This window comes from Sapajus apella, unplaced genomic scaffold, assembly GCF_009761245.1.
Source record: "Sapajus apella isolate SASKATOON/1434 unplaced genomic scaffold, GSC_monkey_1.0 scaffold22, whole genome shotgun sequence".
NCBI classification, from domain to species: Eukaryota; Metazoa; Chordata; class Mammalia; order Primates; family Cebidae; genus Sapajus; species Sapajus apella.
The window spans coordinates 4,406,471-4,425,500 of record NW_022436962.1 but is presented as its reverse complement, the minus strand read 5'-3'; the positions used below and the strand labels follow the sequence as shown (position 1 = coordinate 4,425,500).

Below are 19,030 nucleotides of genomic sequence, written 5' to 3'. Positions count from 1 at the left end.
TGACTCTGTTTCAGGAAAAAAAAAACTTAATTAAAAAATTTATCTGATTAAGGATAACTAGGGGAAAAAAAGCCTAACATAAAATAAACACATATATTTAAAATAAAAATAGGTTTGAATGTTTAATTTTGTGAACACTTTCATAGAACTTCAGTTACATATGGTCAGCTCTGCTTCTTTAAGAAATAGCTGGTATTTTGGTCAATTAAAGAAAAATGGAATTTCTTTAGAAAATAATTAAACTTGCTGATATACTTTCATTTTTATAAGTAAATCTGGGGGAAGACTCAATTTACTTTTTCACTTTGAGATCTGATGCAACACCTGTTGATATTTTGAATAGTGGGTTACACAGGTAAAATCACAGAAAGCAATGTAGTGAAAATCCTGTTAATATTTTTTAAAATTATGCAAATATTGATTATGAAAATTACTAAGAATATCTGACTTTATTCAGTGGCCTTAGGGGAGCATCTTAATTTCTTTATAGGCAAGTAAAGAAGTTACATAATGTTATATAATGACTCAATATTCAGAGTCTGCCTTAAGAAGCTTAGCGATACTAGAATTATTGCTCATGTCACAGATTTTTGCCTGAGATGCAGTGAGCTGTCTGAAGTAAGTTCACTGTACTCACTAGAATATGCCTCCCCTTTGGCTACATTTTTTTCCCTCCTTCCTGGTCTCTTTCTCTTTTATTTTTTGGAGGGTTGCAGGGTGGGAAGGGTAGAGGTAGCCGTGGCAGTTATAAAAACAACAAACTCTGGAGCCAAGGAAAGCTGCTAAGTATTTGGGATATATAATAAGCATGTTTTGTGTTGCATGGGGCAGCCATTGGTAGCAGAAAGAAATGGTTCCACAAGTTATGCTGGAAGAAAGTTCTTAGTGGGGCAAAGCTTATAATTTAAGATCATTTTTTTTCCCTGTAGAAATAAACTGCTAGCTTTATAATGGGAGCCAAGAGAAAACTGGATTTGCTATGTGAAATTTTGCTTTACAGAAAATTTAGTACTTTTTTTGTTCCTTATATCTAGGGGTCTTTACAATAACCCCCTTATTTCTTACTAGTTTTATTCTTCTTATGTATAATCAGTAGTTCATTATATTATAACAGTCACAAAATCCACTAGATTTAAAAATATATACAAACATTCTTATGGTTTAATGGCAAATTCAAGTTGCAGGTTAAGGCCAAACAATAATTTGCAGGATTCTGGGTAACACAATGTTAAAAACTAAGAATCTAAAAGGAAATAAAAGCTGGGGTAGGGATAAAAGATGCAAGGAAAAGAAATGAGCAGTTAAAGCTAAAAGCTCCACATCATGAGTCAAATTTAAAGCCATTCTCTCAATTTCCTGTTTCTCCTCTTCTAACCATTTTAAGAGGTTAGGAGAATCTATCAAGGGTAATAGCTGAAATCGAAAATAATAATAATAATAGGCTGCTTTCTAAAAGGGTAACCAGGTGAAGTTATGTCAACATTCCACTTTGTTCTGTTCATAGGAGCATTTAAAATTAAAGAGGTTGATTACCTCCTTGAGGACGAACAACACGAGGCTGTACGAAAGACGGCTTCACCACTTCAAACCACCAGAACAGTTCCGCCATGAACACCAAATAATTACTCTATATAGGAAATTTAAGACAAAGCCTACGTTAGGTAAAACTTAATGTTCAACAGAATTTTATTGTTTTAAAACATAGGTTTAAATCTCATTCATTCATCACTGGCATATATTCACTTACAGGCTATTAAACATGGGATGGAATATTAACTCTTGTGGGAAAAAATTATAACAACTATTCAAAACCTCTTTGCTGATGATTTGTTCTATAGTTCTAAAATGGTGGTCCAATTTATCTAGCAGGCATGAATATCTCCAACTGTGCAGAATGCTCAGATAATATATAAGAAACTTTCATTCCAAAGTAAATACAAGCAACTTAAAAAGTTATTCAGTCCTCTGACACTCTGAAGAGGGGTTATCACTTAAAAAAAAAAAAATCACTGAGTAAGCTCTACTCAGATCCCTAGAAATTTCTCCAAAAAGTAATTAGATACATTGTTAAAAAATAGTATATGTATGTGTTCAATAATGCTAAACTCAACAGTAATTCAGGTGCTAAATAACACCAAAACTCTAAATTTTATAGCGAATATTTAATAATTTTGAAATATACAAAACGTTACTTATACAATTAATGTATCTACCTAATTTTGAAAAGTTATTAATAAGTCAACAATGTTACCTTTTATTATTCTATTTTAAAATGTAAATAATTTTTTAAATGGCTTAAAATTAATGGAAAAGATTAAGCGTCCTCAAAAGCACATTTTTACTACAAGCTTATATTTTAAAATGTGTCTATCATAAATGCTATAAGCATTAAGAATTATTTCAATTTTAGGCATTTGGTAAATTTTTAAAAACCGTGCAAAATCTGTTTTCATAAGTATTTAAACATGTTTTCTAAATTTTGTGCACTTGGCATTTAATAAAATAGTTACTATAAAATTTGTTAGTATTTATTTAATAAGTGAGGTCTTATTTTATAAGATTATCCTGGATATGGTTATTTTCTAATGTTTTACCTTCTTCCTACTTGCTAATTATGAATAATCCTTAAACTCTATATGCTCTCCATTAAAGTGCATGCATTCTCTTGGTTTTGTTTCTCATATTTAAGTTGGTGACTTTCAAATACCATCTCTCATCTGATGGTTCTGGAAGGCTATTGTGTATGCAGAAAGTAAAGAAAAGAGGCTGAGTACAGTGGCTCATGCCTGTAATCCCAGTGCTTGGGGAGGATACGGAGGAAGGACTGCTTCAGGCCTGGAGTTTGAGACCAGCCTGGGCAACATAGCTTGTCTTTATTCAAATTTCTAAAATTAGCCACGCAGGGTGGCACATCCTGTTATCCTAGCTGCTTGGGAGGCTGAGGCGGGAATACGGCTTGAGCCTAGGATGTGGCTGATCGTGCCACTGCAGTCCAGCCTGGTGACACAGTGAGACCCTGTCTCTAGAAAAATAAAAAGAAAGTGATGAAATGAGAAGAATCAAGGGTGATGACTCTTAGGTTTTTGTCTTGAGCAACTAATAGCGTGATGGAGAGGACTGGGAGAAACAGGTAACGAAAGGAATCAAGACTTACTGTTTCAGATGTTCACTGGACACTTACGTGGACCTGTGTCATGTAGGTGGCTGAGTGCAAGAGTCTAGAGTGTTACAGAAGACAATGCACAGTGGTGAAGAATGTTTAGTAGGTTTCTACTTTACCTTCACTGTTTGCTTTTACTGTAAATTCTCAGGATTTTAGAATGTTGATATATGGATACAAACTAATTGAAGCAGCTGCTAATATTTGTGACTAAAAAAAGTAATGAGAATGCTTATAATCCCTAAAAACTATGCAGTGGATCTCATCCCTGCTTGACTCCTCAGAAACTTTACATTAAAAAAAAATTATTTCTTATTTCAATAGGTGTTTGGGGAACACGTGGTATCTGGTTACACAAATAAGTTCTTTAGGTGATTTCTGAGATTCTGGTGCAACTATCACCCAAGCAGTGTACACTATACTCAGTGTGTAGTCTTTTAATCCTCACCTCCATCCTGCTTTTTTCCCTGAGTCGCCAAAGTCCATTGTATCATTCTTATGCCTTTGCGTCCTTATAGCTTAGCTCCCACTTACGAGTGAGAACATAGGATGTTTGGTTTTTCCATTCCTGAGTTACTTTACTTAGAAGAATGGTCTCCAATTCCAACCAAATTGCTGTAAATGCCGTTATATTCTCAATCTTATTTTTCTCTCCTACGTAGTTATCCTTCCCCTCTGAATGGAATTTTTCCTATTTGGCTTTTAAACATGCTCAAATCCCTCCCATCAAAATAAATGAAACAAAACCTTCGCTCAATAACTATTCTCTAGTTTTTCCCCACGTCCCCATCTTTTTACCTCTTCACACAAACTTCTTTTAGGAGCAGGCCTCTACTGATACTCTCCATTTCATCCCTTTTACTCTCTAATCGACTTCACTCTTGGCACTGAGTCATATCATGCCCCAACAACTATTGCTCAAGTCACCAATGATGTACATATGTTGCTAAATCAAACAGATTTCCCATCTTACTTGACCTCTCAGCTGCATTTCATATTCCTGATCTCTCCCTTCTTTGGAACACTGTCATGCCTTGTCCATCAGCTACTAAATGAGTCTCAAATGTACTGACTGCACTTACATATGCAGTGGTCTGCTGAGGATTTTCTTTCGGATATCTCAAAGGCCTATGTCCAAAATTGAAATAGTGACCTTCCCTACAAATGTGATCTTATTGCAGTCCTATCTCACTAAATGGCAACACTATCCCAGTGTGCAAACCAGAAACCTAGCAGTCATCCTTGACACCTTCTTCTCTCTCCCTTCCCATGTCCAATTCATCACCAAAGCATGCAGATTTTGCATCCTAAATCTTTCTGGAATCCACCAACTTCTCTCCATCATAATTGCTCTGATTCAAATGTTTCTGCCTTGTTTGGAACACAATAACTTTTTCTTTGGCTTGTTAAGAAAACAAACTTTTCAAAATGCAACTCTCTTTCCACTACTTGTGAGGTAAAGAGAATCTTAGTGTGGTTTACTAGAGGCTACTTGGGAGTCCCTTTTTGTCTTTCCAGATTCATCTCTTACTACATTCTCCAGAGTTCCTCATCTTACCCACCAGACTATAAGGTCTAAAAAGACAAAGCTTATCCTCATCATTATATCTTCAGTGTTTAAAACAGTGTCTGGTACATGATAGATGCTCAATAAATATTTATTTAATGAATGTACAATGAATGAATCTATGCATTAAAAAAAAGAACAGTCAGTAAAACATCAAAACATTGACAGAGAATATTTCTGAGTAATAAGATTACTGTGATTTATATTTTTTCCTTAAACTTATCTTTACCGTATACTTTCTAAAGCCAAAGAATAAAACTGGTTTTTAAGTACTGGTGCTAGGTTCCATTTTACTAGCAGAGTTAACTCAAAGCTGACTATATTTTGGAAAAATACTGCCTAAGTGCTCAATAATTATCTGTCAACAGAAAGTAAGTTAATATTTTAAGGACTTTGGTAAGATAGTCATCCTAATAACATAATTGGACTGTATTTGGCCACAAGGTGTCAGTACCAGTGAGAAATAATTTTCCCAGTAATTAAAGCTCATGAAGACTATGTCTTTCTAAATTTATGACGATTAAAAAGCAATAAATCTGTCACTATATTTCAGGAATGATCCAAATTAATTTCATTTAAAAGCTTCTTCTTTCCTTCTTTTAGTTAAGATGGTCATAAGGCTACATATTCTTGTCCCAAAAGCCCCTTAAGCTGATAAATAACTTCAGCAAAGTCTCAGGATATAAAATCGATGTACAAAAATCACTAACACTCCTATACACCACCAACAATCAAGCTGAGAGCCAAATCAGGAATGCAATCTCATTCACAATTGGCACAAAAAGAATAAAACACCTAAGAATAAAGCTAACCAGGGAAATGAAAGATCTCTACAAGGAGAACTATAAAACACTGCTCAAAGAAATCAGAGACGATACAAACAGATGGAAAAACATTCCTATCATGGATAGGAAGAATCAACATTGTTAAAATAGCCATACTGCCCAGATCAATGTATAGATTTAATGCTATTCCCATTAAATTACCAACGATATCCTTCGTAGAGCTAAAAAAAAAAAAAAAAAAAACTATTTTAAAAGTCACATGGAACCAAAAAAGAACCTGAATAGCCAAGGAAATCCTAAGCAAAAAGAACAAAGCTGGAGGCACCATGCTACCTGACTGCAAACTATATTATAGGGCTACAGTAAGCAAAACAGCATGGCACTGGTACAAAAATGGAACAGAATAGAGAGCCCAGAAATAAGGCAACAAACCTACGATCATATGATCTTTGAAAAAGCTGACCAAAGCAAGCAATGGAGAAGGGCTCCCTATTCAACAACAAATGGTGGTGGGATAACAGTCTAGCCATATGCAGAAGATTGAAAACAGATGCCTTCCTTACACCATATGCAAAAATTAACTAAAGATAAATTAAAGAACTAAATATAAACCCAAAACTATAAAAACCCTGGAAGAAAACCTAGGCAATACCATTCTTGACATAGGAATGGGCAAAGATTTCATTACAAAGGTACCAAAAGAAATTGCAACAAAAGCAAGAATTGACAAATAAGATCTAATTAAACTAAAAAGTTTTTGCACAGCAAAAGACATTATCAACAGTGTGAACAGAGAGCTTACAGAATGGGATAAAATTTTTGCAACTATGCATCTGATAAAGGTCTAATATCCAGCATTTATAAGGAACTTAAACACATTTACAAGATAAAATTAACCCCATTAAGAAGTGAGCAAAGAACATGAACAGACACTTTTCAAAACAAGACACAGACATACATGCAGTCAACAAGCATATGAAAAAGGGCCCAATATCACAGATGATCAGAGAAATGCTAATCAAAACCACAATGAGATACCATCTCACAACAGTCAGGATGCCTATTATTAAAAAGTCAAAAAATAATAGGTGCTGACGAAGTTGCGGAGAAAAAGAAACACTTACACACTGTTGGTGGGAGTGTAAACTAGTTCAACCACTGTGGAAAACAGTGTATTGATTCCTCAAAGACCCAAAAACAGAAATACCATTCAACCCAGCAATCCCATTACTGGGTATGTATATCCCAAAGGAACATAGATCGTTCTACCAAAAAGACACATGCTTGTGTATGTTCACTGCAGCACTATTAACAATAGCCAAGTCCAATATGGCAGCACCCAGTAGCGGTGTGAACTGTGAGTTCACCAAGTTCCAGGAATTATTCAAGGTGATGAGGACAACTGATGACAGAATAGTACATGAATTAAACACTACAGTTCCAACAGCTTCCTTTGCAGGGAAAATTGATGCCAGCCAAACCTGTAAGCAACTTTATGAGTCTTTGATGGCAGCTCATGCCAGTAGAGACAGAGTCATAAAAAACTGTATAGCCCAGATGTCAGAAGTAGTAAAAAACCTCCAAGAAAAGAGAGAAAAGAATTCGGACACTTTAATGTTATTAAAGCAACTTAGAAAAGAGCAGGCAAAGTTGAAATGGATGCAGTCAGAACTGAATGTTGAAGTGGTAAATGACAGGAGCTGGAAGGTGTTTAATGAACGCTGCCGAATTCACTTCAAGCCTCCGAAGAATGAATAAAGAGAGATACTTTTTTTTTTTTTTTTTAAAAAGGACCAGGTCATCTCATAAGAGCTAAGCATGACAAGTATCAACAGGGTGGGCTTCCTAGGATGATCTCTGAGCCACAAATCCAAGACCTTTTGTTGATTTCAGCCCCACTTAGCCAAGACCTCAAATATACATATTTCTGATAATTATGGAGAAATCAACTGCTATTTTACACTGATTCTGTAAAAAAAAAAAAAAAAAAAAAAAATTTTTTTAACAATAAAAAAAATTTTCTGACTCAGTGAAAAAAAAAAAAAAAAAAATAGCCAAGAAGACATGGAATCATCCTAAATGCCCATCAAGGGTAGACTGGATAAAGAAAATGTGGTACATATACACCATGGAATACTATGCAGTCATAAAAAAGAACAAGATCATGTTCTTTGCAGGAACATGGATAAAGCTAGCGGTCATTATCCTTAGCAAACTAACGCCAAAACAGAAAACCACATACCACATGCTCTCACTTATATGATGAAAACACATGGACAGAAAGAGGAGAACAACAGAAACTGCTGCCTATCCACAAGATCTAATAAGGAAATAGAAAGAGGGAGAGGATCAGGAGAAGTAACTAATGGGTATTAGTCTTAATACCTGGGTGATGAAATAAAAATCTATACAACAAACTCCTAGGACACAAGTTTACCCATGTAACAAACCTGTACATGTACATTTGAACTTAAGCTAAAAGCTTAAAATAACATTGAATTAAAAAAAAAGATATTCAAATGAAGTCAAAGCTTTGGTTCTAATAAGGAAAGATACAGAAAGTGACCAAAGCCCTTTCTGTAGATTATCATCTAGTTTAAATATACCTAATTTAAGAAAATACTTTTATATGGATCATACTCGGACAAAATTGATCTAAACATCAGGACTGTATATTATGTATTGGAAGTCCAAAGTATACCACAGACCAAATTAAACAAATCTTATGTCTCCATGTATTTAGTGAGTCAGTTTTTTTCCTTTGAGATTAGAGAAGTAGCATTTAAATTTTTAGCTGATAAACAATGTAGATATCTTGTTAATGCCTTTTCTGGTATTAACAAAAATTAACATTTCTGGTATTGCCTGAAAATATCAGAAAAAAACATTACAAGATATATATGGAAATGATATCTCCTAACTTTCATTCTGATATAAATGGCAAGGGTGTAAACCTTCAACATTAATTAAAAAAATTTTTTTTGATATGTCAGACACAAGAGACTGGGTACAACTTCGGGTCAGTAGGAGTAGTGGTTTATTTTGGAAATGCCTTTCCCACTGGCTCTATCATTTACCCTGCTGTTTCATTTACTGCTTCATCCCCAAAGCTGAGAACAGGGTCCAGCACATGGAGATACTCAGTAAATATCTGTTGATGAGTAAATAAATGACCAAATCCCCAGGCCCAGCACAGTGTCTAGCACATAATAGTTTCTTGCTAAAATATTTTTCAAATATTAGTGTGGGTCCTGAAATGTTCTAAAAAAGGTATAATAATCTCCAATTTTGGCCATTTTATATTTTTCTGACAAACTTGTTTAATGCTCCTTTCTTTTCATCTTAGTAACTTTTACACACTTGCATTCTGTAGTTTCTTCAGACAGTGTCTTAAATTAGGGCTTGGCTCCAATGATGCACATGCAACGCTGGTATCTAGAGTAGCTGCAAACAAATCCTAAAATTCTTCAAAAGCAATAGATGTATCCAGTTAGTTTTCCCATTTCAAATGGTCTACCAGAACAAAAACTGCATCCACGGGCTGTGCCTGAGTTTATGTAACATGCATATGATACCCACCATGTTTTTAGCAAGAGCAAATATTGAACTTCAAATAAATTACTATTTTAAACACTTTTTTTTTTTAACCTTTAAGAATTAAAAGAGAAAGCCCCCATGATTTTTGTTTTGTTTTTGATAACAGGCTCTTGCTTTGTCACCCAGGTTGGAGTGCAGTCATGCAATCATGGCTCACTGCAGCCTCAGCCTCCTAAGTTCAAGCAGTCCTCCAACATCAGCCTCCTGAGTAGCTGGGACTACAGGTGTGTGCCACCATGCCTGGCTAACTTTATTTTCTGTAGAGATAAAAGTCTCACTATGTTGCCCAGGCTGGTCTCAAACTCCTGGACTGAAGCCATTCTCCTGTCTTGTCCTCCCAAAATGCTGGGATTATAGGCATGAGCCACCACTCCCCGCCTAAAATTTTTATATTGTAGTTCGGTATTTCATAAATTAATATGGCTCGACTAGAAAACATTTCTGATTTCTGAATTGACTTTATATTATTGACTCACGTAAAATACAACACTAATATTACTAAAATAATATCTGGAGAATAAATAATTCTTGAAGTATTAAAAATAATAGTATTCATAACACAACCTTTCAAAATTGGGAATGTAATGATTTTCGAAAACCTATTCATGATGATGATGATGATGATTTTTTGAGATATAGTCTTACTCTGTCATCCAGGCTGGAATGCAGTGGTGCCATCTCAGCCCACTGCAACCTCTGCCTCCCAGGTTCAAGTGATTATTCTGCCTCAGCCTGCAGAGTGGCTGGGACTACAGGTGCACACCACCACGACTAACTGATTTTTCTATTTTTAGTAGAGGTGAGGTTTCACCATGTTGGCCAGGCTGGTCTCAAAGTCCTGGTCTCAGTGATCCGCCCACCTCAGCCTCCCAAAGTGCTAAGATTACAGGTGTGAGCCACCATGTCTGGCCATGATTATTATTTTTAACATTTAACATCAAATGTAAATAAACTATACTCAACTTAAAATTAAGAAAATAATACTATCCAGGTGAAATTGTATTCTTTTAACGCAATCTGACAGCATACATTAGCCAACAGTCAAAGGGCAATAAAAGTGACAAATTTCAGATAGTCTGATAGCTAAAGAACAATTATATATAATCTAATGAGAATAAACTAAATTTCAATTTAATGTTCAATGACTCATCATACACATAAAAATGTGCAAGGATACCATATCATTTCATGTAACTATACATATCACATATTAATGCATAATGGTAGTTAACTAGTACATAATCTTACTTTTCAATTAATTTTTTAATTAAAAATTCTTTAAGAAAAAAGAAGTTCATTATTTATAAAGAATCTTACTATTTGTAAGCATGGTCCAGAAACATTTAATGGCTTATTCTCTATTTTGCAAACGTTAAGACAACAGATCAATTTTGTACATGATTTTTTTTTTTCTTATTTTTGAGACAGGGCCTGGCTCTGTTGCTCAGGCTAGGGTGCAGTGGAATCTCAGCTCACTGCAACCTCCACCTTCCAGACTCAAGCAATCCTCCCACCTCAGCCTCCCAAGTAGCTGGGACCACAGGCATATGCCACCATACCCAGCTAATTTTTGCATTTATTGTAGGCATGGGGTTTCACCATGTTGCTCAGTCTGGTCTTAAGCTCCTGAGCTTAGGCATTCTGCCAACCTTGGCCTCCCAAAGTGCTGGGATTACAGGCACAAGTCATTACACCTGGCCAATTGTGTATATGACTTTAAGTTTGGCTTTACACTATGAAAGAAACTTGTAGCTAATAACAGTGTATTCAAAAACATAAAATAAGATAAAAATCAAACAAAAACTGTTTCTTCAAAAGCTCTTTTGACTGATATAGTTGATCTATAAACTTAAAGTTGCTAGGTCATTTATATATCTTGTTCTATGGTTTATTTTTCATTTTTAAAATTTCATTTATTTACTTATTTTTTGAGACAGGGTCTTGCTCTGTTGCCCAGGCTGGGGTGCAATGGCACAATCATGGCTTGCTGCAGCCTCAACCTCCTGAGCTTAAGCATTCCCCCCGCCTTGCCCTCCCAAAGTACTGCAATTACAAGCATGAGCCATTGTGCCTGGCCTTGTTTTATTATTATTTTTTTGAACAACAACAACATATTTTAACAAAGCAAAGGGAAAAAAGGAATAATTTAATTTACCTTTATGGATGAAGCAGCATAGAGCATATCTTCCAGGGTGAAATGGCAACACTGGTTCAAGTATTCTTGGCAAAATTCTTGAATCAGCTGCAGATTATACAGGCTATCAGCCAAAGACATAGTTTCTTTCAAACAAATATCTTCAAATAAGAAAAGAGCAAGGTGGTAGCTTTGGATTAATTTGATAACAAATATTTCATATTTCATATCCATCTTGTAATTAGTACAAATATACAATTCTGGTTAACAAACATACATTTATAAATATAGCAGTCATTATACAGAAAGACTTAGAAACCAAGCACTATTTTTTTAAACTACCTCCCTTAGAATTATATATAAATGTTCTTTTTTTTAAAAAGTCTTCATTACATATTAAATAATATTGTCTCTTTTTTTGAGACAGGATCTCACTCTGTTATCTAGGCTGGAGGGCAAAATAATATTGTCTTAAATATTGGTTACCATCTGTCTACAGTTTAGAAATATTAAACTGGAACACTTACCGTCTAATCTGACAACATCAGGACAGTAAAAATGAATAAGGGCAGCTAATGCACAGCCATCTGTCCCATCTTTCAACAAATTTTCTACCAATGGAATGCAAGGCAGTTGCTTAAGCAATGTTTGCTCTTTCCTATAACGAGCCTACAATATTAAAAAAAGACATGAAAATAAATAAGTACTAAGCAATGCATAGGGAAAAAATCAGTACCATAAATTCTAATGTATCAGTGATAAAATAAATCATGAGAAGTAAGACCACTCACCAATACTCCTTTTTTCTAAATAACTCTAGGTATTACCAAAGTTAAATATACACAACAGCAGCTATAGTTTTGAAGCTCAATACTTAACATACTGCTAATTTATGACATTTAGCTTAAATATTTCAATATAAAAGCATCACAAAACAGATTCTGAACACTTTGCATCCAAATAATCAGTTTTCCTCTTTTGAAGATAATAAAATTCATCTACTTAATGTCAGACTTAATTTAGACTGCAAGTTCTTATATGGGAAGAGCAAGAATACCATTCAAGTAGAAAGTTATCAAAATAAGGGGGAAGATAGAAGAATATACTCTTCATAAAAGAAATTTGAGGAACTGGAATTGTATCACCAAGACATTCTGGGTAATCATTTAAATGCTGAGGCAGCACAAATAGTTAACAACTTTGAAAGTTAAAAAAAAAAAAAAACAAAAAAAAAACCCCTCCCAACTTAAGTTTCATTGAACTAATAATTGAGCAAGTATATGGTTTCTTGCTCCCCCTCAGAAAAAGAGAAGAAACCTTTGTTTTCTAAAGATTCCTTGGTGTGGCTAAATAGAAAGTTTTAAAATAGTTCTCTAAAAACTGAGACATGCTATAAAAGTAGTTAAGAGAACAAAAAAGTCTTGGGTCAGATTACTGGGATTCAGATCCTGGTTCTGCCATTTATTAGTTTTGTGATTTTGGACAAGTTACTTAAACTCTCATTTCTCATTTTCCATCTGAAAACTGGGTTAATAATACTGACTTCATAGAACCACTGGAAGACACAAAGTGTTATGCACCCTGCTGGGCACAAGCAAGCAATCACTAAAGGTCAGCTATTATTAGCTGCTAGCTCTTCTAAAGCCAAGAAAAGTAATGCTGAAGATTTAGTGAATGTACACACTAAAGTATTTTATTAGCAAAATGTGTAAGTTACTGATAGTTTTTTAAAAGGTTATCAAAACTAATTTTTCTTCTAATTCCATCTAAATTGGTCATCTCTATATGTTATGATTAAAATATAATTATGAGATAAAACACTTTTGTGAGAATAAAAATAGAAAAATAAAAATTTATTGAAAGAGAACACTTAACATTTGGTAGTGAAGTTATCTTTCTTTTCAATGCTATCTCTCAGAAAAGCATCAGCATTAATGAAGAAGGAGATACTTATTAATGCATATCTCTCACTGGCTACCCAAGGACAAAATTCACGAAACATGTTTTCCTCTTGAAGATTTTTGAAGGTTCTTATTAATTACTGCATAATAGACTCTGTATTTAAGAGTACATCCCTAATTCAGGGGGTAACTATATTCAGAAAAAAATTACTTGCAGGTACTATATAGATTCTTTAATTGATTATGATTTTTCATAATCCTTTGAAAAATTCCTCACTTTGCTGCTAAGAGACAGTTTAAAATCAACCATGGGGAGGGAAAGGAAAGGAAGAAAGAAAAAAGAAATCAGCCAGTACAGTGGTATGTTCTAGGCTTCAGCTGCCTTTCTCACAATGAGTACTGTTCCAGATCCTTACACTCTTTTCTTTGGTTATCTAGGATCAAAACAGTCTGCCTCTTGGATATCCTCTAAATTGGGCTGGGACTAGTAGTTTGTTTTCAGCCTATGACCTCAAGTGGACTGAGCCAAGAACCCAGGGTCATGGAACAAAGAATTGAATTATGTGATTTGTTCTACTCCCTCCTGCAAAGTAGCACTTCTGTACAAGATGTGTGCAAACAAGCACATGTACACACATACATACACACATACACACACAGCTTTATATGACATTAGCCATAAGTATCTATGGTTTAGATAATCAGAGAATTATGAATGGCATGCCAAAACGTTTTCCTAAAGATTATATTCTAGAAGATATATTAGGCAAACCAACTTTAAATCTTGAGATTATGTGCAACTCTCAGAAGGTTCATCTGCAATTCATGAAAGAGACTTTTATATATGCTTTATAAACTCACTGCATGGAAACACGCCTTTTCTTTCTGCAAACTTAGAAGTTTGGCATTTAGATGGAATACCCTATATTTTTATATTTCAACATTATGGTATATTTCTTTCTTTTTTTTTTTTTTTTAAAGAAACAGCATCTCACTCTATCACCTAGGCTGGAATGCAGTGGCACAATCATGGCTCACTACAGCGTCGACCTCCTGAACTTAGTTGATTCTCCCATCTCAGTCTCTTCAGTAGCTGGAACCACAAGTGTACACCACTATGCTTGCCTAGTTTTTGTATTTTTTGTAGAGATGAGGTTTTGCCAAGTTGCCTAGGCTGGTCTCAAACTTCTCGGCTCAAGGGATCTGCCCCTGTCTGGGCCCCTCAAAGTGTGGGATTATGTGTGTGAGCCACCGCATCTGGCTATTATGGTATATTTCTAAATCAGAGTTTTATTCTTGAGGGTGTAAAATAGTTCTTAAGTGGTTTAACACACCCATCCCCATATTTAAATCTGAAAGATCAATCTTAACTTAAGTCAAATCAGAATATGGTTTTGGTCCACTACTGGTGAGGTCACAGAAAACCTTCTGCTTTTTAAATCACATAAAAAGTGAAGTGTCATCTACAATTCAACCTGAAAAGGAAACAATTCTGTCAAAAAGATAATTTTAAAAAATAGAGATGGGGTTTCAATATGTTGTTCAGGATGGTCTCAAACTCCTGGGCTCAGGCAATCCTCCCACCTTGGCCTCTCAAAGTGCTGGGATTACAGGCGTGGACCACCACACCTGGCCACAAAGATGATTTTTATTTATTTATTTATTTTATTTTATTTTATTTTATTTATTTATTTATTTTTGAGACGAAATCTCACTCTTGTCTCCCAGGCTAGAGTGCAATGGTGCAATCTTGGCTCACTGTAACCCGGGTTCAAATCATTCTCCTGCCTCAGCCTCCTGAGTAGCTGGGATTACAAGCGCTTGCCCCTACACCCAGCTAATTTTTGTATTTTTAGTAGAGACGGGGTTTCGCCACGTTGGCCAGGTTGGTCTCGAACTCCTGACCTCAGGTGATCTGCTTGCCTCAGCCTCCCAAAATGCTGGGATTACAGGCATGAGCCACCACACCCAGCCCACAAAGATGATTTTAAATCCAGACAATTTATACTCGCAATTCAAATTCATATTTACTAAAATTATTTAAATTAATGAGAAGCTAGACCCGTAAGTTTTTTTTTTTTTCCTACTTACTGATAGTCTGTGAATACTGACAAGGTTAGCAATAGCATGTTTACCCTTTAAATTATTTTTAGAATTTCTAAACCTTGGCTACATCTTTTATCTTTCCGTAGTACCTGACAAAATACCTTAAAATCCAATCTCTATTCAGTGACTAACAGAGTTACATAAACAACTTTACCAGCAAGACAAACAATACCACTCTACAATTACAATTCCAGAGAGCAAACTGAAGTAGCTGAGCCAACTTACTGGAACCAGTTTCCAAAACCATTTGGAAGGAGACTTCAGAGGAAGCAGCGGGGGAGGGGAAAAAGGGGAAAGCAAAAGGTAAGGGGAAAATTCATCAGAATTATCTTCAATTAACAAATTATAGTAAAGCTTTTGATAGTGGAGTTCCAAGTTTATAGTTCTCTTGACATTTCATATGTTAATAGTTTAGTTAAAATATATAGGTTGCTAATGATAAAGACCACCATCTTCTCCTGTATCTCTCCTCTCCCCATACAGATATTCAGTTTAGGATAGCGAGAATATATACTGTATACTTTAGCAGCAAAAATTTTATTTCTGAGTTTTGGAATCATATATCATATTAAAAAATAAATCTATGTCACAAAAGGGAAGTAAAATGATTCTACAGCTAGGTTTGCAATCTAGTTCTTAGGTATTAGTAGACTGTAACTGATAAAGCAATATTCTCCCCCAAAAGGCAAAGTAGAAAGATAATTTCAATAAAAACAAGTATAAAGCAAAGAATAATATAGTAGAATATATCAAGATTATCATTTCTTTCACTATATAAAAAGTTTCTTTTAATTAATAGAAAAAAAAACTATTTGGCAATTGTTACCAGTTAAGCAAGGAACTACTCACATAAACAGAACACAAATGCTATTAAGTTTACCATCTAGGGCTGTCCCAAAGACCCTAATTTTCTTCTTCAAAAAAGCGAATATAATAAACCCATAATTTCAGATAACATGAATTAATAAGTTGTGATTGTTTACCTTTGTATCTGCTAAAACAATTTCTAGCTCTGACTAAATATTTGTTGAAGTGAACCAAAGTAAATAGGATCTGAGTTAAAATTCGCACTCAAAATTTTTATGTAAAAAGTTTTTCCTGTATACATTAACAGAAAAATAAGATTATTTAGAAAAACATGAATAAAGTATTTTCAAGAACTTTAAGAAGTAGAAAAATGTCACTTGAAGAATCAGAAATATACCAGTTTCCTATATACAGCATAAAATTTTTCTTATAGCAACAGGAAGAACAGCCTCAGTAATTTTGTAGCATGTATTTAAATCTCCCATTTAACTGGACATTTTTGGCAGCTGCAGTTACAATAGCCACAGAAAGTACAAGAGGAGGACCAAAGAGCAGGAAGCCACTGAAAACGTGCCAGGGTTTCTAATTTGTAACGGAAATTTTAAAAGACAGGGATTTTTTTGTTTTCTGGACTAGAAGAACCCATTAAATAGAAACTGGTGATAACAAGAAATCATTGTGGACTCTCCCTAACAGCAGGTGTACAAAGGAGTCTCTAATGGTTCAAGTTATTCTGTATTTCTTGTAAAATACGCAATAATTGGATTTTTAATTTTTTTACTAATTCAGACTGCTCTGGCCTTTCTCTTGCCCCGCCATTGATCTAAATTGGTAACAGCAATCCTCTTAGGGGAAAACGGAAGCCTACAGAGTGGCTGTTTGAAGGAAATTTTTAAAAAGTAAATGTACTAAAAGAACAAATAAATATTTATACTATGCATACTTATATACTTATGCTTCAAAAAGTTCAAATACATAGCGTAAGTTCCTTGCTGAAGAATAACTCCATTTCTGAAGTGATCAGCAACTATCCTTTCGGTTTTCAGGGAAGAATTAGGCAAACTGCAACATCAAATCCTGTTTTAAGATGTAAATAATCAGAAGGACAAAGGATTTTTCCCCCCTCTTTTTCCTTTTTACCAGGACCACCAGGCAAGAAACAAATGTTTTTTTAAAAACCATGGATAACAGGTGAAAAAGCTTTTATTAAGTTTCCACTGACAAGGGGGTCAACCTAGGCAGTCCAGATTTTCTAGAATAGTTCTAATTTCAAGTACTCTTTTCAATTGTCATACAAATATAATAATTTGGCTGATCCTAAATTTTGGCTAGTTGTTTTAGGACCTGCCATTAATACCCTCCAAATAGTTCATGTCTTCCTCTGGGTATCTACAACATTCTGGAAAGGTAGGATAATTCCTGAACTACCTCTAGGTGCTCTCAGGCCATTCCAGGAAGATACTGGTTTGGTGTGGTCTTTATTGGAGACCTCAAGAAGTTGGGAGTTAATCATGGCTGTGACTTGTCACTGCATGACTTGTTATCTTGTTAATCTTTTTTTTTTTTTTTTTTTTTTTTTTTTAAAGAGTCTCCCTCTGTCACCCAGGCTGGAAGGCAGTGGTGCAATCTCAGCTCACTGCAACCTCCGTCTCCCAGATTCAAGCGATTCTCCCACCGCAGCCTCCCGGGTAGCTGGAACAGCAGGCATGCACCACTATACTTGGCTAATTTTTATATTTTTTGGTAGAGACGTGGTTTTCACCATGTTGGCCAGGTTGGTCTTGAATTCCTGACCTCAAGTGATCCTCCTGCATCGGCCTCCCAAAGTGCTGAGATTACAAGTGTGAGCCACCACACCTGGCCATTAGAGTTAATCTATTAACTGTTACAGGTCCAAAAGTTGTACAGAATCACTGATGGAATGTAAAATGGTACAAACTCTTTTGGAGGGGATTTTGTCAATATCTAACAAAAGTACACAGAGTATGCATTTACCCTTCAATCTAGCAATCCAACTTCTAGGAAATTTACCTTGAAAATACATATCCAAAAATACAAAAGGACACTTATAACATTATTCTGTGTAGCACAATTTGCAATTGCAAGATACTGGAAACTACTTAAATGCCTACACATAGGTATATGGTTGAAGAAACTACGGCACATATACGCAAGGGAGCACTACGCTGCTTTAAGAAATAATGATAGGCCAGCGCGATGGCTCATGCCTGTAATCCCAGCACTTTGGGAGGCCTAGGTGGGTGGATCACGAGGTCAGGAGTTCAAGACCAGCCTGGCCAACGGGGTGAAACCCCTACAAAAAAATACAAAAATGAGCCGGGCTTGGTGGCACTCACTTGTAGTCCCAGCTACTCAGGAGGCTGAGGTAGAAGAATCGCTTGAATCCTGGAGGCAGAGGTTGCAGTGAGCCGAGATCATGTCACTGCACACCAGCCTGGGTGACAGAGCAAGACTCCATCTCAAAAAAAAAAAAAAAGGAAAGAATGATGATCTCTAGGGACTATATAGAGTGATTTCCAAGATATGCCATTATTGAAAAGAGCAAAGAAGTGCAAAATAATGAATACGTTTTGTGTCAGAAAGGAGAAGAAACAAACATGCACCTATGTGCCTTGTCCATTTAGAAGGGCTGGCAGGAGTGCATGTGGAGTAGGCAAGGGGTCGAAGAGATAGGGGAGGCACTGATGCTTCCCTGAGTATGCCATTTATATAGTTCTGACTTTTGGAATTATGTCAATGTTCTACATATTCAAAAAACAGAAGGATGGGGTCAAAAAAGATCACTAAAATGGAATGAATACAGAAACCAATTAACACAAATGTATTTCAAAGGAATAATATAACCACAGTGAAGGTGGGGGCAGAGGGAAACAACGTAAGACATGGTACTTTGACTATATACTATTCGTCTAAAAAAAAAAGAACTGCAAACAAATTTTAAACTCTTCTTAG

The 19,030-nt window shown here is 35.3% G+C and overlaps 1 protein-coding gene and 1 pseudogene across 5 annotated transcripts in view; one reads left to right on the top strand and one right to left on the bottom strand.

The window, feature by feature from the left end:
- The window catches only part of CAMSAP2 (calmodulin regulated spectrin associated protein family member 2), a 111,112-nt gene that overhangs the window by 15,298 nt on the left and 76,784 nt on the right, over window positions 1–19,030 (bottom strand). For 3 of the 5 annotated variants that reach the window (XM_032288666.1, XM_032288668.1, XM_032288670.1), the window contains 4 exons: window positions 15,476–15,508; window positions 11,771–11,912; window positions 11,265–11,404; window positions 1,534–1,627 (listed from right to left, as the gene is read on the bottom strand). In XM_032288666.1, the coding sequence (XP_032144557.1) occupies window positions 1,534–1,627; window positions 11,265–11,404; window positions 11,771–11,912; window positions 15,476–15,508 (409 nt within the window). The remainder of the gene's footprint in view (window positions 1–1,533; window positions 1,628–11,264; window positions 11,405–11,770; window positions 11,913–15,475; window positions 15,509–19,030) is intronic. The other 2 variants (XM_032288667.1, XM_032288669.1) reach the window with 1 other exon arrangement.
- Window positions 6,842–7,331, top strand: LOC116558668 (annotated as a pseudogene).